General features: G+C 43.5%; 1 protein-coding gene across 2 annotated transcripts; it reads right to left on the reverse strand.

Moving 5' to 3' along the window:
* Positions 1–8164: 8164 nt before the first annotated feature.
* Positions 8165–18728, reverse strand: IBR1 (indole-3-butyric acid response 1). Of its 2 annotated transcripts, XM_048673747.2 has the most exons (6): positions 18468–18728; positions 18267–18383; positions 16762–16896; positions 16547–16672; positions 14665–14766; positions 8165–8630 (listed from the first exon to the last, which is right to left on the reverse strand). In XM_048673747.2, the coding sequence occupies exons 1-6, from the start codon at positions 18597–18599 to the stop codon at positions 8481–8483; spliced, it is 762 nt and encodes a 253-aa protein (XP_048529704.2). In that variant the 5' UTR covers positions 18600–18728; the 3' UTR covers positions 8165–8480. The 2 variants fall into 2 exon arrangements, with proteins under 2 accessions (XP_048529704.2, XP_048529705.2); XM_048673748.2 differs by lacking the exon at positions 14665–14766.
* Between the last annotated feature and the right edge of the window lie 4926 nt (positions 18729–23654).

Consider the following 23654-nt stretch of genomic DNA (forward strand, 5'->3'; position numbering starts at 1 on the left):
ACACGATGATGGAGATCATGATGATGGAGATCATGGTGTCATGCCGGTGACGTTGATGATCATGGAGCCCCGAAGATGGAGATCAAAAGGAGCAATATGATATTGGCCATATCATGTCACTATTTGATTGCATGTGATGTTTATCATGTTTTTGCATCTTGTTTACTTAGAACGACGGTAGTAAATAAGATGATCCCTCATAAAATTTCAAGAAAGTGTTCCCCCTAACTGTGCACCGTTGCGACAGTTCGTTGTTTCGAAGCACCACGTGATGATCGGGTGTGATAGATTCTAACATTCACATACAACGGGTGTAAGACAGATTTACACACGTGAAACACTTAGGTTGACTTGACGAGCCTAGCATGTGTACAGACATGGCCTCGGAACACAGAAGACCGAAAGGTCGAGCATGAGTCGTATGGTAGATACGATCAGCATGAAGATGTTCACCGATGTTGACTAGTCCGTCTCACGTGATGATCGGACACGGCCTAGTTAACTCGGATCATGTAATCACTTAGATGACTAGAGGGATGTCTATCTGAGTGGGAGTTCATAAGATGAACTTAATTATCCTGAACATAGTCAAAAGGTCTTCGCAAATTATGTCGTAGCTCGCGCTTCAGTTCTACTGTTTAGATATGTTCCTAGAGAAAATTTAGTTGAAAGTTGGTAGTAGCAATTATGCGGACTAGGTCCGTAAACTGAGGATTGTCCTCATTGCTTCATAGAAGGCTTATGTCCTTAATGCACCGCTCAGTGTGCTGAACCTCGAACGTTGTCTGTGGATGTTGCGAACATCTGACATACACATTTTGATAACTACGTGATAGTTCAATTAAAACGGTTTAGAATTGAGGCAACGTAGACGTTTTGAAACGTCGCGAAACATATGAGATGTTTCGAGGGCTGAAATTGGGATTTCAGGCTCGTGCCCACGTCAAGAGGTATAAGACCTCCGACGATTTTCTTAGCCTACAAACTAAGGAGAAAAGCTCAATTGTTGTGCTTGTGCTCAGATTGTCTGAGTACAACAATCGCTTGAATCGAGTGGGAGTTGATCTTCCAGATGAAATAGTGATGGTTCTCCGAAGTCATTACCACCAAGCTGCTAGAGCTTCGTGATGAAATATGATATATTAGGGACATATATGATGATCCTTGAGATATTCGCGATGTTTGACACCGCGAAAGTAGAAATCAAGAAGGAGCATCAATTGTTGATGGTTGGTGAAACCACTAGTTTCAAGAAGGGCAAGGGAACAAAGGGATACTTCATGAAACGGCAATTCAGCTGCTGCTCTAGTGAAGAAACCCAAGGTTGAACCCAAACCCGAGACTAAGTGCTTCTGTAATAAGGGGAACAACCACTGGAGCAGAATTACCCTAGATACTTGGTAGATGAGAAGGCTGGCAAGGTCGATAGAAGTATATTGGATATACATTGTGTTAATGTGTACTTTACTAGTACTCCTAGTAGCACCAGGGTATTAGATACCGGTTCGGCTACTAAGTGTTAGTAACTCGAAACAAAAGGCTACGGAATAAACGGAGACTAGCTAAAGATGAGCTGACGATATGTGTTGGAAGTGTTTCCAGGGTTGATATGATCAAGCATCGCACGCTCCCTCTACCATCGAGATTGGTGTTAAACCTAAACAATGGTTATTTGGTGTTTGCGTTGAGCATAGACATGATTGGATTATGCCTGTCGCAATACGGTTATTCATTTAAGGAGAATAATCGTTACTCTGTTTATTTGAATAATACCTTCAATGGTCTTACGCCTAAAATGAATGGTTTAGTGAATCTCGATCGTAGTGATACACATGTTCATGCCAAAAGATATAAGATAGTAATGATAGTACCACCTACTTGTGGCACTGCCACTTAAGTCATATCGGTATAAAACGCATGAAGAAGCTCCATGTTGATGGATCTTTGGGCTCACTCGTTTTTGAAAAGTTTGAGGCATGCGAACCATGTCTATTGGTGTATATGCATGAAGAAACTCCATGCAAATGGACCGTTTGACTCACTTGATTTTGAATCACTTGAGACATGCAAATCATACCACATGGGCAAGATGACTGAAAGCCTCGTTTTCAGTAAAATGGAACTAGAAAGCAACTTGTTGGAAGTAATACATTTTGATGTGTGCAATCCAATGAGTGCTGAGGCATGTAGTGGATATCGTTATGTTCTTACTTCACAGATGATTTGAGTAGATGTTGAGTATATTTACTTGATGAATCACGAGTCTGAATTATTGAAAGGTTCAAGTAATTTCAGGGTGAAGTTGAAAGATCATCGTGACAAGAGGATAAAATATCTATGATATGATCATAGAGATGAATATCTGAATTATGAGTTTGGCACAGAATTAAGACATTGTGGAAATTGTTTCACAACTAATACAGCCTGGAACACCATAGTGTGATGGTGTGTCCGAACATCATAACTGCACCCCATTGGATATGATGCATACCATGATGTCTCTTATCGAATTACCACAATAGTTTATGGGTTAGGCATTAGAGACAACCACATTCACTTTAAAAGGGGCACCACGTAATTCCGATGAGATAACACCATATGAACTATGGTTTAGAGAAACCTAAGCTATCATTTCTTAAAAGTTTGGGGCTGCGACGCTTATGTGAAAAAGTTTCAGCCTGATAAGCTCGAACCCAAAGCGGATAAATGCATCTTCATAGGACACCCAAAACAGTTGGGTATACCTCCTGCCTCAGATCCGAAAGCAATAAGGGATTGTTTCTAGAATCGGATCCTTTCTCGAGGAAAAGTTTCTCTCGAAAGAATTGAGTGGGAGTATGGTGGAGACTTGATGAGGTTATTGAACCGTCTCTTCAACTAGTGTGTGGCAGGGCACAGGAAGTTGTTCCTGTGGCACCTACACCAATTGAAGTGGAAGCTTATGATAGTGATCATGAAACTTCAGATCAAGTCACTACCAAACCTCGTAGGATGACAAGGATGCGTACTACTTCAGAGTGGTACGTAATCCTGTCTTGGAAGTCATGTTGCTAGACAACAATGAACCTACGAGCTATGGAGAAGCAATGGTGGGCCTGGATTCCGATAAATGGCTCGAGGCCATAAAATCCGAGAGAGGATCCATGTATGGAAACAAAGTGTAGACTTTGACAGAACAGCTCGATGGTCGTGAGGCTATTGAGTACAGATGGATTTTAAAAGGAAGACGGACAATGATGATGGGTATCACCATTAAGAAAGCTCGACTTGTCGTTAAGATGTTTTCCGACAAGTTCAAGGAGTTGACTGCGATGAGACTTTCTCACTCGTAGCGATGCTAAGAGTCTGTTGGAATTATATTAGCGATTACTTCATTATTTATGAAATCTTGCAGATAGGATGTCAAAACATTGTTTCCTCGACGATTTTCTTGAGGAAAGGTTGTATGTGATACAACCGGAAGGTTTTGTCAATCCTGAAAGATGCTAATAAGTATGCAAAGCTCCAGCAATCCTTCTAAGGACTGGAGTAAGCATCTCGGAGTTGGAATGTATGCTTTGATGAGATGATCAAAGATTTTGGGTTTATATAAAGTTTATGAGAAACTTGTATTTCCAAAGAAGTGAGTGGGAGCACTATAGAATTTCTGATGAATATATGTTGTTGACATATTGTTGATCAGAAATGACGTAGAATTTCTGGAAAGCATATAGGGTTATTTGGAAAGTATTTTTCAATGGAAAGCCTGGATTAAGCTACTTGAACATTGAGCATCAAGATCTATAAGGATAGATCAAAACGCTTAATGGTACTTTCAAATGAGCACATACCTTGACATGATCTTGAAGGTGTTCAAGATGGATCAGCCAAAGAAGGAGTTCTTGCCTGAGTTGTAAGGTATGAAGTTAAGACTTAGAGCTCGACCACGGCAGAATAGAGAGAAAGGACGAAGGTCGTCCCCTATGCTTTAGACGTAGGCTCTACAGTATGCTATGCTGTGTACCGCACCTGAAGTGTGCCTTGACTTGAGTCAGTCAAGGGGTACAAGAGTGATCCAAGAATGGATCACAGGACAGCGGTCAAAATTATCCTTAGTAACTAGTGGACTAAGGAATTTTCTCGATTATGGAGGTGGTAAAAGAGTTCGTCGTAAAGGGTTACGTCGATGCAAGCTTAACACCTATCCGGATAGCTCTGAGTAGAGATATCGGATACGTATAATGGAGCAACAATTTAGAATAGCTCCAAGTAGAACAGTTATTTGAAATGGCTCCAAATATAGCGTAGTAGCCGCATCTACAAGATGACATAGAGATTTGCGAAGTACATACGGATCTGAAAGATTCAGACCCGTTGACTATAACATTTCTCACAAGTATAACATGATCAAACCCAGAACTCATCGAGTGTTAATCACATGGTAATGTGAACTAGATTATTGACTCTAGTAAACTCTTTGGGTGTTAGTCACATGAGGATGTGACCTTGAGTGTTAGTCACATAGCGATGTGAACTGGATTATTGACTCTAGTGCAAGTGGGAGACTGTTGGAAATATGCCCTAGAGGCAATAATAAATTGATTATTATTATATTTCCTTGTTCATGATAATTGTTTATTATCCATGCTATAATTGTATTGATAGGAAACTCAGATACATGTGTGGATACATAGACAACATCATGTCCCTAGTAAGCCTCTAGTTGACTAGCTCGTTGATCAATAGATGGTTACGGTTTCCTGACCATGGACATTGGATGTCATTGATAACGGGATCACATCATTAGGAGAATGATGTGATGGACAAGACCCAATCCTAAGCATAGCACAAGATCGTGTAGTTCATATGCTAAAGCTTTTCTAATGTCAAGTATCATTTCCTTAGACCATGAGATTGTGCAACTCCCGGATACCGTAGGAGTGCTTTGGGTGTACCAAACGTCACAACGTAACTGGGTGACTATAAAGGTGCACTACGGGTATCTCCGAAAGTGTCTGTTGGGTTGGCACGAATCAAGACTGGAATTTGTCACTCCGTGTGACGGAGAGGTATCTCTGGGCCCACTCGGTAGGACATCATCATAATGTGCACAATGTGATCAAGGAGTTGATCACGGGATGATGTGTTACGGAGCGAGTAAAAGAGACTTGCCGGTAACGAGATTGAACAAGGTATCGGGATACCGACGATCGAATCTCGGGCAAGTATCGTACCGCTAGACAAAGGGAATTGTATACGGGATTGATTAAGTCCTTGACATCGTGGTTCATCCGATGAGATCATCGTGGAACATGTGGGAGCCAACATGGGTATCCAAATCCCGCTGTTGGTTATTGACCGGAGAGTCATCTCGGTCATGTCTGCATGTCTCCCGAACCCGTAGGGTCTACACACTTAAGGTTCGGTGACGCTAGGGTTATAGAGATATTAGTATGCGGTAACCCGAAAATTGTTTGGAATCCCGGATGAGATCCCGGACGTCACGAGGAGTTTCGGAATGGTCCGGAGGTAAAGAATTATATATAGGAAGTGCTATTTCGGCCATCGGGACAAGTTTCGGGGTCACCGGTATTGTACCGAGACCACCGGAAGGGTCCCGGGGGTCCACCGGGTGGGGCCACCTACCCCGGGGGGCCACATGGGCTGTAGGGGGTGCGCCTTGGCCTATATGGGCCAAGGGCACCAGCCCCAAGAGGCCCATGCGCCAAGAGAAGAGGGAAAGGAAGAGTCCTAAAGGGGGAAGGCACCTCCGAGGTGCCTTGGGGAGGATGGACTCCTCCCCCCCCCCTTGGCCGCACCCTTCCTTGGAGGAAGGGGCAAGGCTGCGCCCTCCCCCTCTCCCTTGGCCCTATATATAGTGGGGGAAAGGGAGGGCAACCACACCTAAGGCCTGGCGCCTCCCTCTCCCTCCCGTGACACATCTCCCTCCTCCCGCAGTGCTTGGCGAAGCCCTGTTAGAATCCCGCTGCTTCCACCACCACGCCGTCGTGTTGTTGGATCTCCATTAACCTCTCCTCCCCCCTTGCTGGATCAAGAAGGAGGAGACGTCGCTGCTCCGTACGTGTGTTGAACGCGGAGGTGCCGTCCGTTCGGCGCTAGGATCATCGGTGATTTGGATCACGACGAGTACGACTCCATCAACCCCGTTCTCTTGAACGCTTCCGCGCGCGATCTACAAGGGTATGTAGATCCACTCCTCCCTCGTTGCTAGATGACTCCATAGATAGATCTTGGTGACACGTAGGAAAATTTTGAATTATTGCTATGTTACCCAACACTTCAGTGAGCTAACAATTTCCTCGATGAGTACGTATCTCCTCGTCATGGGTATAGTTGTTCAAGCTATGTCATATGGCCCACATAAGTATTATGCATATAGTTGCCCTTCTTCGACATCAAACTAGCATCCAGAAATCTTCGGTCCAAGCATTTGGGTGCATCTTTGGTTTGCTTGATATTGAAATATGTTGTTGCTACCTCCCAAAATAGGTTTCCATGGTCGCAAGGCATCAGGCTATATATAGGGCTAGTTTGGATCGAGGCCTGACATTCATGCCTGGGAGAAAGTGAAGCCTGGCCATGGCCTGGATACATGCAAAAAATTTACCGGCCAGGCTAGCCTGGGAGCGGTACGTTTGGTTTGTGTCCATAACTAGCGTAGCAATGATTTCTCTTGTCAGTTTGTAAAAAGTTGCTGGCCCACAAGAAAAAGTACGATTAGAATATCAAGCACGATCCAGGCGACCGATGGAGCACGCCTGATCCAGGCTAACGAATGTGCCTGGTGTTTCGACCAGGCTAATTACCATACTACATGCTCCAGGCCAGGCACTAGTCTGCCTCTGGAGGACATCAACCAAACAGTCTCCAGGTTGATCTCAGGCAAGCTCCAGGCCAGGCAAATCTTTCCCAGGTCTCAAACCAAACTAGCCCATAGTTTCATCCTCATGACTACACAACAGGCAGATCACCATCGTTCGGATGTGTCTTCAGTGCAGTACTATAGCTGGGCAGCATATTGTTCACCATAGGCCACCAAAACACCCAGATTTTTGGAAGCACCTAAAGCCTCCACAAAGCCTTCCACGTATGCTTTTTTCCTCGAGAACTATCAGTAGCAACACCCTCGCTACATCTCTTGTCAATGATTTATCGGTAGGCTGATTTCACCAAAAAAATCCCTGAGCTCTCCCATGCCAATCTTGGTTGTGGCATAGCCAATATAGCATCTGCATCGGGTCCCCCCCCCCCCCCCCCCATCCATTTGCCGTGCCACATTTCTATCATGCTCCCGTTTTCGACGTCTAATCAAACCCGAACATGATGACCACATATGATAGCCAACCACGTAGGCAAGGCTTCAATCGGGCACCCCGGCGTAAGGAAACCTTCGTCGGGATAGTATCTTTCTTTAAGAACCCTAACACATAGACCATGAGGATTCTCATGTAATCTCGAATCTTGCTTGGCAGGCATTGCGTTATTAAAGATTTACATGTCCCTAAAGCCTGACCCTCCTTTTGACTTGAGAGATAGCCATTTTCTCCAAATTTTGCCAATGCATTCCTCTCTTGTCGAATGATCACGCCCACCAGTACTTTGACTCAGTTATAGTAATTTTCTTACAAAAATCTTTTGTGAGTTTGAAACAACTCAGAGAATAGGTCAGAAGTGCTTGAACGCTTGGACCAGAGACTTGAGAACTTTAGCTGCCCATGAGATCAATTTTCACACCACCCTTGCACCTTCACCCGCGATCGCTCACTAATATGTTTAGATTGTTGTTCACTGATATCTCTCTCATAAATCATATATTTCATAAACTAATAATTACCACCTTGATTTATTTTGCAAATATGTTCTGCTGACTTGCAGGTTGAATCAAGCAAAATATAGGTTTACGAGAAAAAAACCACCAAATAGAAATTCTCAATACGTTGCCCGTTGTAACGAACTGTGTAAGTCCAAAACTTAACCCACCCCTACACTGCGCCTAGACTCAAACAATGCAGCAATAATAACTTAACAATGACAAAAAAATGAAGGCCAAATATTCCAAGTATGACTAATAGGCCGAAGCAAGAAAAACAAAAGTATAAAGACATACTGAAGACTCATTCGAAATCTGGAAGGGTGCAAGTATGAATGAGGCAGGGAGACAAAGTACAGCAATTCAACCTGCAATGTTTCATTGGCTCAAAATAATCACTAAACCGCTGAAAAACTGAAACCCCAAATAAAATGCTGCGGCATACTCTGTCACTTCACCGCAATTCCTATACATGCACACAGGTTATACAAAAATACATGTTCGGACCACAGACTATCATTCGTCCTTGCTGTATGGTGCCCCAACATCAAATTTATTACACTGCATCTTGTTTATATCTAAGCGTGCTTGAAATGTTGTATACTAGACCTACTAGTATCACTATATTTATTGATCATGACACTGTAGCTGATTGACCCTCAAAACTTATCTATAGTCTTGATTGTGTTCCTCCAGCAACAACAATTGTTTCAGCTGTAATGAAGGATGAATCGTCGGATGCCAGGAAAGCGGCAGCTGAAGCCATGTCTTCCACGCTACCCAATCTCTTAAGTATGCTCCTCTCGATAAGTTCATTTCTCTGTAGAATTATTTGGTTAGGTACATATACATGCATGGAAGAAAACATACATTCAATTTACTTGGTGGTACAGCTACAGCTATTCAGACAACAATATTGTTCTGAAATAGCTTGCATTCGTAAGAACCTAATTTATGACTGAGAAGAGCAGTGCCATGTGTAAGATGACAAAAGCACTAGGATAACAGTGAACATCAAAGAAATTAAGAATCTAGAAGAACCTGGCCATTTAAAATCTAAGCAGTCTTAGAAAGAACTACCAAAGTACCAAGATGGACAATATCAAATTGATATTGCTAGATTTTTCATAAAATATAATATATATTTTTATATTGTATTTGTTTGAAACAGCATTTTTTTAAAGATCAACTTGTTACCGTACTAGAAAGACCAACTGAATGCAAGATATGAGTGAGTACTTAAAGTAAAATAAAAATAATGAATTTCTGGCAGATTGAAAGAAAAACAATGCATTAGCTAATTGAAATCGCCATATTAATAATCATATTGACTATGGCATATATAGTTACAATTGCCATCCATGAATATGTAACACATCTGATAACTAACTACCCATGATTGAGAAAGTACAAAGATCAATTTAATAACACTAATCTTTTGAAGTGGGAGATTGTGGTAAAAGTCTCACACTGGTCGAGGGTCCTTAAACTCTCAAGATAGCTTTTTGGTATGAGAAGACCCACTACAACCATACAGTGTTTCTACTTTCTGCCCATTGGATTGGTTCTCCAACTTCCCGTGATGTGTCAATGACTCGATGGCAGACCATAACAAAGCCTGCTAATTATACGATGATAAGTGAGCAAGGAACGGGTCATTGCATCATAGCCGGTTCGAAGCCCAGGTAAAGAAGGAGGGTCATGATCGAGCCAATGTCAAAACTCAACCACCCTTATGGAGATGAAACCCAGAAGTACATTGTTGGGGCATAACCATCTTACCGACGAGCCATATTGGAACCCAAGTGTGCTGTTAAATGGGCAAGCCCCCCCTCCCCCCGTTGATGGGCCGTATCTTGATTTTGATCTAGTGATAAGCGAGCACGGACCGGGTCGTCGCATCCTTAGTGCCGCGCTACATCAACGCCAAGGGTCTTCGCATTTGACTCGACGAATGCGAAGGGTAAGGAAGCTAGCCGAGCCTAGTAGGACCTGCATAGGTAGCTAGAACGTAGGGTCCCTGACTAGTAAGCTATGGGAGTTAGTTGATACAGCCGTGAGGAGAGGTATTGATATCCTGCGCGTTCAAGAAACCAAATGGAAGGGACAAAAGGCGAAGGAGGTGAAGGGTACCGGCTTCAAGCTGTGGTACATGGGGACAACTACAAACATAAATGGAGTAGGTATCTTTGATCAACAAGAGCTTCAAGTATGGAGTGGTAGATGCCAAGAGACAAGGGGACCGGATTATCCTGGTCAAACTGGTTGTTGAGGACTTAGTGCTCAATGTTATCAACTCATATGCCCCACAAGTGGGCCACAATGAGAACACCAAGAGGGAGTTTAGGAAGGCCTGAGGACATGGTTAGGAGTGTACCTATTGGCTAGAAGCTCTTCATCGGAGGAGACCTCAATGGCCATGTGGGTACATCTAACACAAGTTTTGAAGGAGTGCATGGGGGCCTTGGTTATGGCAGTAGGAATCAAGAAGGATAGGATGTCTTAAGCTTCGCTTTAGCCTACGACATGATCATAGCTAACACCCTCTTTCGAAAGAGAGAATCCCATCTAGTGACTTGTAGTGGTGGTCAACGCTCTAGCCAGATTGATTTCATCCTCTCGAGAAGAGAAGACAGACGTGTTTTTGCCTAGATTGTAAGGTGATACCTAAAGAGAGTGTTGTCCCACGACATAAGCTTGTGCTGGCTGACTTCTGCTTTCGGATATCTGTCCGGCGGAATAAGTGCGCCAAAGTCGCTAGAACAAAGTGGTGGAAGCTCAAGGGGAGGCAACTCAGGCTTTCAAGGAGGGGGTTATTAAGGAGGGCTCTTGGGAGGAAGGAGGTCATGCAAACAATAGGTGGATGAAGATGGCAACTTGAGTTCGAAAGGTGGCTTTAGAGGAGTTTGAGGTGAAGAGGGGGAGTAGAAGCGAAGCGAAGGTTACCTAGTGGTGGAACAATGATGTCCAAAAGGCTATTAAGGAGAAGAAAGAATGTTCGCCTACACCTGGATAGGAGTGCAGACAACATATAGAAGTACAAGGTGACAAAGAGACCACAAAGCGAGCTGTGAGTGAAGCAATGGGTCGGGCCTCTTTCAGCGTTTAAACATGAGGGAAGCGAAAGGGACAACTACAAGGAAGATGGGGAATGTCAACCAAGTCAAATGCATCAAGAATGGAACAAGTCAACTTCTGGTTAAGGACAAGGAGATCAAGAATAGAGGGCGAGAGTACTTCAACAAACTGTTCAATGGAGAGAATGAGAGCTCAGCCATTGAGTTGGACGACTCCTTTGATGATACTGAAAGTGCATGTAGCCCCTAAGTGTGGTTTTGGTAATTAATGACAATCTCTATGGACTAATGCTTTCATGGAGATATATTTGAAGGAATATTCCATAGGTGGTACCTTAAGGATATTGGATGGATTCAAGGATGATTGCCATAAAGATGAAGATATGCTCTAAGATTTGGTATTGAATGACAATTCATATGGAGCATCAAGTGCATTGTATCCTGCATGAAGAACTGTTCCATAGTGATGCATGAAGCATATTGGTTTGATTTGGGAAGAGTTCCATCAAAAGACTCACGTAGAGATCATCATGGTATCCCTCTCTGCTTACCTCGTCCCCAGGGAAATCTCTCCAGACACATCGTCCGCATGGGCCTCCTCTCCAGACACATCGTCCGCATGGGCTTCCTCTCCAGACACATCGTCCGCATGGGCCTCCTGACCTCCGTGCACACGAGGTCGAGTGTTAAACTCTCTAGATGCCCCATGCGCATGGGGTCCCTGGCCCCATGCCCACGGCCAGGGCCTAGGGTTTTACTCTTGGGGTCTCATGTCCAGTGAGGTTACCAGTTGGTCTTTTTGGAGATATCTATTGAAGCCATCAAGATCGATCTCTATGCGTAACCAAATATGATCAAGGTGGAGTTCATTGGAGGATATCAAAGGTTGACATATTTGAGCTTATAAGGATCAAGGACTTTAGAGAATTATTTAAGGAAGAATTCAAGTTATGGTTATAAGACAAGAACATGTTGGGTTTGTGTGTTGGGTTTTGGTTGATCAAGTCTTGAAGCAAGCTACTAGAGTGAATAATTCATTGTGCCTCTCAAGAGATTGTGATAGAGCATTTAGAAGAGCAAGTGATGACCAATATGATGTCCATGGTGAAACTTGATATGGTCATGAAAGAATCTTTGGTGATCTAGTCTTGAAGCAATGAAGCGAAATAAAAAGTTCATTGTGACTTTTAAAAACCAAGATGGAGCATGACTAAAGATGTTAGTTGACCAAGATGAAGCTAGAAGATTGAATACTAGATGGTCAATACACAAGCGCAACCAATGTACCGCATGGCATCTAGTGATCTAGTGGTATGGTAAGTAATTGTGAATTGCGCTTTGTGAACAATCACATGCTATATGTTTGTTATGTCTATGTGGGTTAGGTGTTTCTCATGGGCTTGTGTCAAAAGAAAGATTTCAAGTAGCCTATGTAAGGATGACATCAAGTGGTGATGGTCATTGAGAAGTGCAAGTGCAAGATGAGCGACATCAAGTGGTGATGGTCATTGAAAGGTGCAAGTGCAAGATGAGCATCTGGAGATTACATGCTTTGAAGCTTGCGGTCCACCTCGTGATAATGTACATGTGAAGATGTGCTTAAGTGAAGGCTTCCCTCACTGCAATCGGGGGAAGCAATTCAAGTATCTTCACCAAGTGATTGTGGTCAAGAAAAGGATTTCAACTTGAGGCAAACATTAACGTCCTTATCAAGCTGAAGCAGAATGCGCAAGGCAAAGGTATAACTTAGCTAGGTTTCCCTAGTTTTACCGGTCTCATGGGGCTTGGCGGGAGACCGGATTATAGGTTTGATAGCCGTACTATCAAGAGGGACTTTCGGGCGAGTAGCTTGATCACGTCGTATGTAGAGGGCTCAAACCTTCGCATTTTTGCATCATTCTTTATTTCTAATCTTGGGTGGTTCTTTATCTGTAGACCTTGGGCTTGTCCATAGCTTTAAAACAAGCCCAAGATCATCAAAATCAGAGTTCGTATGACTTATGCATGTTTAGGTTTCTGTTGTAGGCTGTTTCTGGGTAGGCCATGCGCACGGGGTCTCCCGTGCCCACGGGCTTGTACCATGCCCACGGGGCCCATGGGCACGGGGTGTCCAGAGAAGGTCTGTTTGAGCCAAACAGCTAGTTTTTGGGAGTTGGCTCTTTAAGGGCTCTTCTTCCCCACCGGTTTGGGTGCCATTCATACATGTTTTTACCACTCTTCTGAGCCACAAATCACCTCCCCCAAACCCCTATCTCCCCTCTATGTGAAGGGGGGTTTGTGGATGGCTCTTGGAGTCATTTGTTGATCTCCTCCATTGATTCCCCTCTATCTCCTAATTTCTTGAGTTGCGTCTTGTGAGACTGAGAGAGTGAGTTGAGCATCTGTTGCTTGACCTAGCTTTGCATTGTTGCATTGGTTTGAGCTCCCCCATATGGTGTTCCAATTAAAATAGGACTACACCAAGGGTCAACGTTGAGCGCTTATCTTTTTGCTTTGGTGATGATGAGCTCACAATATACAAGGAGATATCCCATGGAGTATACTCTTTGCGGATGATGCGGTGCTAGTCAACGATAGTCTGAAGGGGGTTAATAATATAAAGTAAAGAGCCGCAGAAACCGACTTTGGAATCGAAAGGTTTTAGGATTAGTAGAACTGAAATTGAGTACATGAGATGCAGTTTTAGGCTTAGTAGAACTAAAACTGAGTACATGAGAAGCAGTTTCAGTACTACTAGGCATGAGGAGGAGGTTAGCTTTGATGGGCAGGTGGTACCTCAGAAGGCAACCTTTCGACATTTGGAGCCAATGTTGTAGGGGCAAGTGGTACCTCAGAAGGCAACCTTTCGACATTTGGAGCCAATGTTGTAGAGGGATGGTGATATCGATGAAGATGTGAGCCATCGAATCAAAGCTGGATGGATAAAGTGGCGGCAAGCTTCTGGTGTCCTCTGTGACAAGAGGGTGCGAGAAAAGCTAAAAGGCAGGTTCTATAGGATAGCGATTCGACATGCGATGTTGTATGGCACTGAATGTTGGCCAACTAAAAGGCGACATGTCCAGCAGTTCGGTGTAGCAGAGATGCACATGTTGAGATGGATATGTGGCCACACAAGAAAGGATTGGGTCTGAAATGATGATATACGTGTTAGAGTTGGGGTAGCACCGATTGGAGATAAGCTTGTGCAACATCGTTTGAGATGATTTGGACGTTAAACCTACAGCATGCTAATTATATTTCTGTAAGGAATGAGTTGTGTTTTTTAAATCTCTTGTTCATTCTGTGTCTTAACTGTACCATTTTTCTGAGTGCTCCCTTGCTTTCAGAGATTTGACAGAGGTCATTCCATGTGTAAAGTAAAAATAGTGCCTTCACGTTTTTCAACAGTAATGTTAGTTATAATGTTATCCCATGTTGGCAATAGTTGCTGCACAATTTGAACTTTTTTCAAAATATAAAGTTTATCTACTTTCTTGTTCGTAAAAAACTAATTGCAGTATAGTTGGGAAACATAATAATTCATGAGAAAATCAGTGTATTTATATGTGCAGGCTTTTGCTTTCTATGTATAAGCCTGTGTCAGCAGTACAAGGCAGCAAATGTGTGGCTAGTAATGAATCTTATTCATCAAGAAACTTTCAAAATGTACAATTGCCCTCTTGATTCACTTTTCCTTGCAAGTGATGTAGGGTCTTGCCTCTTTGTTATGAGTATGACCAACCAGATATACCAACATATACAAGAAAAGGAGCATGATGGATATCAGAAATTACTCACGATGGTCTCATTAGTTGTGAGGAAACCAGCAAAGCGTGTAGGAACAAACCCAGGAGCTATACAGTTAACACGGGTATTTGGGCCCATCTCAGTAGCAAGAGCCTGGACAAGGATACATATATGGACAGAGTCAGTGGAGAAAATTCCTCTTCAGGTGTAAAACAATGTATATCCTGACAGTTTAAGGCCTCCTTTGCTTTAGAGGAATTTCATAGGAATTCTAGAGGATAGGATTTTTATAGGATTTTTTCCTTTAAAGCCCTTTGGTTCATAGGAATGGATTCCTATTCCTACATAGGATTGGTTCCTATCCTCCACATTTCATAGGAAAATAAAAAAGAGCCTAGACTCAATGGAAAAATTCCTTTGATGTCAACCAAATGACATCTTGTTTCCTATTCCTACTCATAGGATTTGAGATACATGTCATCTCATTTCCTACAAGATTCCTATTCCTATGATAATCCTATCCTATGAACCAAAAGAGGCCTAAGGGGAAAAGCATATGTGCACTTATGGGTGACTGCATACGAACTTGAAAGTCACACTTATGCACCCTACAACAAATATCAAAAAAATGATGTGCAGCAAGCGCACATGCAAAAAGAAGTGCACAAATATTATCTTATGTGCATGGGTGCAAAAAAAAACAGAAAATTGTGCTACTTATTATTAGTCTTATTTGTTTGTATGTGCGCACTTTTTGCAAGTGCAAATGTTTTACTTGCTGCACATAATTTTTCTCAGATTTTTTTAAGATGCACAACTAGGCAATTCAAGATCATGTGCACACATGCATAAGTTGTCACATGTACATAAAATCCACAATTAACAATAAAATATGGTCACAAAGTTACAACATGAATACCCAGTGATGGGAATAAACCGCCTTGTAATACAACTTCAGCTGTCATGAAAGTTTACAATGTTCTGTTAGATGGCTATCTGGTACTCTAAACTGTAGATGTGCAACATCTAACCATATGTGTGAATGCAAGATTCATCATGCTAATCTATTGAACTCTATCGAGCTTGCGCATCAGTGCACACATTCGTAGACACTAAATTACAGTTAGGCGTTTGCCAGATGTGAATCACTGAATCTGATTAATTGTGCACTTAAAAGTATAGCTCAATTCATAAGCATGTCTGTAGTGTGTAAGGATTTGGAGGGAACCTAGAATCGAACTCGAAAACTTTCTCAAGGTGACAAGTGACAACATCCAATCGCTTATTTATAGCCACAAAATTCCAGTTCCCGGGTTTTCAAAGTGTAAATTTTATGAGCTTGTTATTACAAGATAATTTTGCTTAATTTGTAGGAGCATCCCCCCACCCTGTCAGTGGTAGCTTTGCTTTCCGAAGACGAAGTGGCACCACATACAAGCAGCATGTCTCATGATGAGATAAATTTCATATAAAATTGTGGATTACCTATATATATGCTCTCCCCTGAAGCAAGTCCATCAATTAACTTGCCTAGGACAAATATATTCCTATATACAATATATTTATCAAGATAAATAGTCCTTCCATTTCGCTATATCTATCCATGAAAGCAAGAGTCATCATCAAAACGTCTGTCCATTCAGCGAACCAAGAGCAGTTCTTACAACGCTTCTACTCTCCACCCCTGCTTAAATGCTTTGAAGAGGTTAGGTCATAGGTGGTTCCGGTATGGTCTTTCAATGGGTTATTAAGAAGTCATTTCTCAGTAAGTCGATGCTTCCATGGTCTATGCAAAAACGTCTTACATTAAGTTACAGAGGGAGTATATCGAAATGAAGTGAGTATTAACCACACTAACACACAATTCTTTACAATTTTGATATGAATCAATACGCGTGCACTAACACAACAATCACAAAGGATTAGCATATACCTTCGTGAGACCAAAAAGGGCAGTCTTTGTAACACCATACATCGTTAAAGCTGCATCAGGATTATAGCCAGCAATTGAAGAAATTAGTATCACAGATGATCCCTTCCTCAAATGTGGTGCGGCGTCCTAACATAAGGAAAATGGGAAGTGATTACTTGTGCGACAGTTATTTATAGAACATGTAAATTAGGATTTAGAATGCAGCATTAATTCACCTGAAGTAGAAGAATAGAAGCTTTGACATTAATATCCCATAGCTTGTCAAGAACTGACTCTTTCATCTCTAGTATGCTATCCACAGAAGGATTTGCAGCGGCATTGGAGACAACAATATCAATATGTCCGAAATTCTGCAGTAACATAATTATTATTTTTTTGTCATGGACCAGCCCTGTACTGGGGCAGGATCACCCTGATGTTGATGCTAAGAGAAGACATAAATAGCAAGGGCGAGAGATGGAAATGAGACTGCTTTATATTGATCTTCAGACCCTGTGGGGTTGTGTCACAAACTGGTGCTGTGATTCAGGTCGCTATCTGTAGATCCGTGTCACATGCTGGTAACGTGATTCAGGTCAATATCTGTGGGGATGTGTCAATTTATAAAGCCTTCTACTGTAATGGTATTGCATATCAAATGAGAGTACAAATATCCGCTCCCCAATTCTTATTTCTTCTTTCTTCTTCCCCAAACTAACTCTCTTATATCCTAAATCCATGTTCTATCCACCTAAAAAATTCCCCATTCTATCTCCAGGGACATTACAACTTTTTTACTACCACAATCATTTCAATACTACCTGGCTGCAATAATCATAAGTATACATGCAGATGCAGTAAAGTATTTCAGATATGAGCACAAACTATCAGCTCGTAATTGTGGTAAGATAAAAAAAAACAGTTCAGATGCACCCAAAATGAAATGCTAACCATGAACTCTTCCTACATCATTAGACGCAGAGAAATATAAGTAGGACTAAGCAGCAACAAAAATAATACAGCGATCGCCATAGTTGTGGATACACATGTACTGCTCTCCAAATGAGAGCTCTGGTTTCAAAAGAAAACAGTTTTATTCAGAATGGATACTGCTACAGCGCGACAGCCGTATCGCGCAACACCCACTGGTCCTTCCATGTTAACCACGTTTCCATCACAAACACAAACACATGGCCGCAACACGCAATCAAATGGCCAGCAGCGTGTCACATTTCAAGCCTCCAAGCTGAACATTCGCGCCCTACTGGCCCTCTTTGTTTCAACTTCAGTTGGCTTCGAATCACCTGTGGATTTGCTTCACTGAAGTACACTTGGACGTGCTTCAGGCAATTACACTGAAAATGGCCTGAATCCAGCTCCAGCTTCAATGGCAAGCTGATTCCAAATAGCTGTTTGTTTCAGCTTCTGATTTTTCGCCTAAAGCTGAAACAAACAGGGTCGCAGAATAGCAGTTTCGCCCTCTCCTATTTTGTCTAACAGCCAACAAGAATGGTATGCAGAATTTGGTCAACATTTGGGAACAACTCACAGTCTAGTAAACCAACACCTCACCCGGGCCGAAATTCCACTGTAGAGTGCCGATCTATTTAAAATCGCAGCTCCCAAGTAACGAATCTGACAACGTTGTAACCCAAGAGCCCCAGGCCCCAGCACTGTCAAAGGAAATCTCTCACCCTACCACCACCACCACCGAACTAAGAACAGACAGCCTAAATCTCACCTTGACGGCCGTGTCGATGAGGTGCTTGCGCTGCTCGGCGTTGGAGACGTGGCAGACGGCCCCGACCACGGTGATCCCCTTTGCTCTGAGGCCCTCCACCGCCTCGTCCACGTTTTTCTGCGGCGCCAAGAAACCACTCGATCAGAGAAAGCAAACCACACGGCCGACGCAATCGAGACCCCAGGAGGGGTGTGGCTGGACCTGCTTGCGGGAGGAGATGACGACCGCGGCGCCCTCCAGGCCGAGGCGCTCGGCGATTGCGAGGCCGATGCCCTGCGTGGAAGCCGTCACGACGGCCACCTTCCCCTCCAGACGCCGGCACTTGACATCCATCGCCGGCCTCGCCGTGTTTCCTTTGCTACGCGCCGCTGTCTTTTCCCGATGGAAGCGTGCGTTTATGTGAGAGAAGACGCGGCGATGGAAGCAAGGCAAGTAGAGCGGCGTGCCGCATATCCGCTTCGACCGGCGACCCGTGCGCTCGCTTATCTGGACACTGGAGCGTGGGCCCGGGCAAGGAGTAGCAAACTGTATGTCGCCAACAATTTTCATGCGTGAGTCACGCTGACAGTGTGAAAAATAATAAAATACTACTCTCTCTAGGCCTAATTACTTGTCGTAGAAATAGATAAAAATGAGTGTGTTTAGATTTTAAAACTAAAATATATTTAGATACATTCATTTTCGTGACAAATAATTTCAGATGGAGTACATAGGAAACGTCTGGATCAAGCTATTCGGGTGCAATTTGTCATCCAACATCGTCCCACATTGTTTCGTGGATTAATTTGCTTGTCTGTCTCCCTGCAAACCGAAAGCAAATTAGGAAAGCTTTGCGGGAGTCCAGACTGTTGCCACGTTGGACTCCGACACCCCCGACTCACCCAAGACCCCTTCCGGACCCGCGCTTTCATCCTTCCCTCCTTCTTGCATCCGCTTCCTCCCTCGTTGACATCGCCGCTCTACCACCCCGGTCGCCCCGTCAAACCCTTTTCGGACCTCCGCGGTCTCCACCGCCACACCCGGTTGTCATGCCGCTAGTCCTCCGCCGCGCAGGCACCATCCGCCCTACAGGGGTCACCACGTCTGACAAGTGTTTGGTGAAATGTTCGTGCTAATTTTTTTGTCCTTTCTTTGAAGCAATGAATTCGAACATAGAGTACATATACGAGCACTTGATGAAGGAAATATGCCCTAGAGGCAATAATAAAGTTGTTATTTGTATTTCCTTATATCATGATAAATGTTTATTATTCATGCTAGAATTGTATTAATCAGAAACTTGATACATGTGTGAATACATAGACAAAACAAAGTGTCCCTAGTATGCCTCTACTTGATTAGCTCGTTAATCAAAGATGGTTAAGTTTCCTGACCATAGACATGTGTTGTCATTTGATGAACGGGAGCACATCATTAGGAGAATGATGTGATACACAAGACCCACTCGTTAGCTTAGCATAATGATCGTTAAGTTTTATTGCTATTGCTTTCTTGATGACTTATACATATTTCTTTGACTATGAGATTATGCAACTCCCGAATATCGGAGAAACACCTTGTGTGCTATCAAACGTCACAACGTAACTGGGTGATTATAGAGATGCTCTATAGGTGTCTCCGAACGAGTTTGTTGGGTTGGCATGGATCGAGATTATGATTTGTCACTCTGAGTATCAGAGAGATATCTCTGGGCCCTCTTGGTAATGCATGATAACCCACAAGTATAGAGGATCACAACAATTTTGGAGGGTAGAGTATTCAACCCAAATTTATTGATTCGACACAATAGGAGCCAAAGAATATTCTCAAGTATTAGCAGTTGAGTTGTCAGTTCAACCACACCTGAAAGACTTAATATCTGCAGCAAAGTATTTAGTAGTAAAGTAGCATGGAAGTAACGGTAACTGTGGCAAAAGTATCAGTAGTAGTTTTTGTAGCAATCGTAACAGTGGCAACGGAAAAGTGACTAAGCAAAGATCAATATGTGAAAAGCTCGTAGGCAATGGATCAATGATGGATAATTATGTCGGGTGCGATTCCTCATGCAACAGTTATAACATAGGGTGACACATAATTAGCTCCAGTTCATCAATGTAATGTAGGCATGTATTCCGAATATAATCATACGTGCTTATGAAAAAGAACTTGTATGACATCTTTTGTCCTACCCTCCCGTGGCAGCGGGGTCCTATTGAAAACAAAGTGATATTAAGGCCTCCTTTTAATAAAGTACCGGACCAAAGCATTAACACTTAGTGAATACATGAACTCCTCAAACTACGGTCATCACCGGGAGTGGTCCCAATTATTGTCACTTTGGGGTTGCCGGATCATAACACATAGTAGGTGACTATTGAATTGCAAGATAGGATAAAAAAACTCACATATATTTATGAAAATATAATAGGTTCGGATCTGAAATCATGGCACTCGGGCCCTAGTGACAAACATTAAGCATAGCAAAGTCGTAACAACATCAATTTTAGATCATAATGGATACTAGGGATCAAACCCTAACAAAACTAACTCGATTACATGGTAAATCTCATCCAACTCATCACCATCCAGCAAGCCTACGATAAGATTACTCACGCACGGCGGTGAGCATCGTGAAATTGGTGATGGAGGATGATTGATGATGACGATGGCGACGGATTCCCCTCTCCGGGCCCCGAACGGACTCCAGATCAGCCCTCTCGAGGAAGATTAGGACTTGGGGCGGCTCCATATCGTAAAACGCACTGAATCCTTTTCCCTGTTTTTTTCTCCCCGAAAGTGAATATATGGAGCCGGGGTTGAGGTCGGTGGAGTCCCAGGGGGCGCACAAGGCAGGGGCGCGCCCTGCACCTTCGTGGACAGGATGTGGGCCCCCTGATGCTGATTCTTTCGTCAGTATTTTTCATTAATTCCAAAACGTGTCTCCGTGGATTTTGAGGTCATTCCGAGAACTTTTATTTCTGCACAAAAATAACACCATGGCAGTTCCGCTGAAAACAGCGTCAGTCCGGGTTAGTTCCATTCAAATCATGCAAGTTAGAGTCCAAAACAAGGCAAAAGTGTTTGGAAAAGTAGATACGTTGGAGACGTATCAACTCCCCCAAGTTTAAACCTTTGCTTGTCCTCAAGCAATTCAGTTGACAAACTGAAAGTGATAAAGAAAAACTTTACAAACTCTGTTTGATTTTGTTGTTGCAAATATGTAAAGCCAGCATTCAAGTTTTCAGCAAAGATTATGAACTAACCATATTCACAACAACATTTAGGTCTCATGTTTACTCATATCAATGATAATCAACTAATGAGCAATAATAATAAATCCCGGATGACAACACTTTCTCAAAACAATCATAACACGATATAACAAGATGGTATCTCGCTAGCCCTTTCTGAGACCGCAAAACATAAATGCAGAGCACCCCTGAAGATCAAGGACTGACTAGACATTGTAATTCATGGTAAAAGAGATCCAGTCACAATCATACTCAATGTAAATTAATAGCAATGCATGCGAATGGCAGCGATGCTCTCCAACTGGTGCTTTTTAATAAGAGGATGATGACTCAACATAAAAGTAAATAGATAGGCCCTTCCCGGAGGGAAGAAGGGATTTGTAGAGGTGCCAGAGCTCAAGTTTTGAAACAGAGATAAATAATATTTTGAGTGGCATACTTTCATTGTCAACATAACAACCAAGAGATCTCGATATCTTTCATGCTACACACATTATAGGCGGTTCCCAAACAGAATAGTAAAGTTTTTACTTGTTGGAAATATGCCCTAGAGGCAATAATAAAATGGTTATTATTATATTTCCTTGTTCATGATAATTGTCTATTGTTCATGCTATAATTGTGTTATCTGGAAATCGTAATACATGTGTGAATACATAGACCACAACACGTCCCTAGTGAGCCTCTAGTTGACTAGCTCGTTGATCAAAATATAGTCATGGTTTCCTGACTATGGACATTAGATGTCATTGATAATGGGATCACATCATTAGGAGAATGATGCGATGGACAAGACCCAATCCTAAGCATAGCTCAAAGATCGTGTAGTTCGTTTGCTAGAGCTTTTCCGAATGTCAAGTATCATTTCCTTAGACCATGAGATTATGCAACTCCCGGATACCGTAGGAGTGCTTTGGGTGTGCCAAACGTCACAACGTAACTGGGTGACTATAAAGGTGCACTACGAGTATCTCCGAAAGTGTCTGCTGGGTTGACACGAATCGAGACTGGGATTTGTCACTCCGTATGACGGAGAGGTATCTCTGGGCCCACTCGGTAATGCATCATCATAATGAGCTCAATGTGACCAAGTGGTTGATCACAGGATCATGCATTACGGTACGAGTAAAGTGACTTGCCGGTAACAAGATTGAACGAGGTATTGGCATACCGACGATCGAGTCTCGGGCGAGTAACGTACCGATTGACAAAGGGAATTGTACACGGGATTGATTGAATCCTCGACATCGTGGTTCATCCGATGAGATCATCGAGGAGCATGTGGGAGCCAACATGGGTATCCAGATACCGATGTTGGTTATTGACCGGAGAGTCGTCTCGGTCATGTCTGCGTGTCTCCCGAACCCGTAGGGTCTACACACTTAAGGTTCGGTGATGCTAGGGTTGTTGAGATATTAGTATGTGGTAATCCGAAAGTTGTTCGAAGTCCCGGATGAGATCCCGGACGTCACGAGGAGTTCCGAAATGGTCCGGAGGTGAAGAATTGTATATAGGAAGTCCAGTTTCGGCCACCGGGAAAGTTTCGGGGGTCACCGGTATTGTACCGGGACCACCGGAAGGGTCCCGGGGGTCCACCGGGTGGGGCCACCTATCCCGGAGGGCCCCATGGGCTGAAGTGGGAGGGGAACCAGCCCCTGATGGGCTGGTGCGCCCCCCATGGGCCTCCCCCTGCGCCTAGGGTTGGAAACCCTAGGGGTGGAGGGGCGCCCCACTTGGCTTGGGGGGCAAGCCACCCCCTTGGCCGCCGCCCCCCCATCTAGATGGGATCTAGAGGGGCCGGCGCCCCCCTGGACCCCTATATAAAGAGGGGGGAGGAAGGGCTGTGCACCCTAGCCCCTGGCGCCTCCCTCTCCCTCCTGTGACACCTCTCCCTCTCGCTGAGCTTGGCGAAGCCCTGCCGAGATCACCGCTGCTTCCACCACCACGTCGTCGTGCTGCTGGATCTCCATCAACCTCTCCTTCCCCCTTGCTAGATCAAGAAGGAGGAGACGTCTTCCCCAACTGTACGTGTGTTAAACGCGGAGGTGCCATCCGTTCGGCGCTCGGTCATCGGTGATTTGGATCACGACGAGTACGACTCCATCAATCCCGTTCTCTTGAACGCTTCCGCTCGCGATCTACAAGGGTATGTAGATGC

This window comes from Triticum urartu, chromosome 5A, assembly GCF_056163025.1.
Source record: "Triticum urartu cultivar PI428250 chromosome 5A, HENAU_Tu73, whole genome shotgun sequence".
NCBI lineage: Eukaryota > Viridiplantae > Streptophyta > Magnoliopsida > Poales > Poaceae > Triticum > Triticum urartu.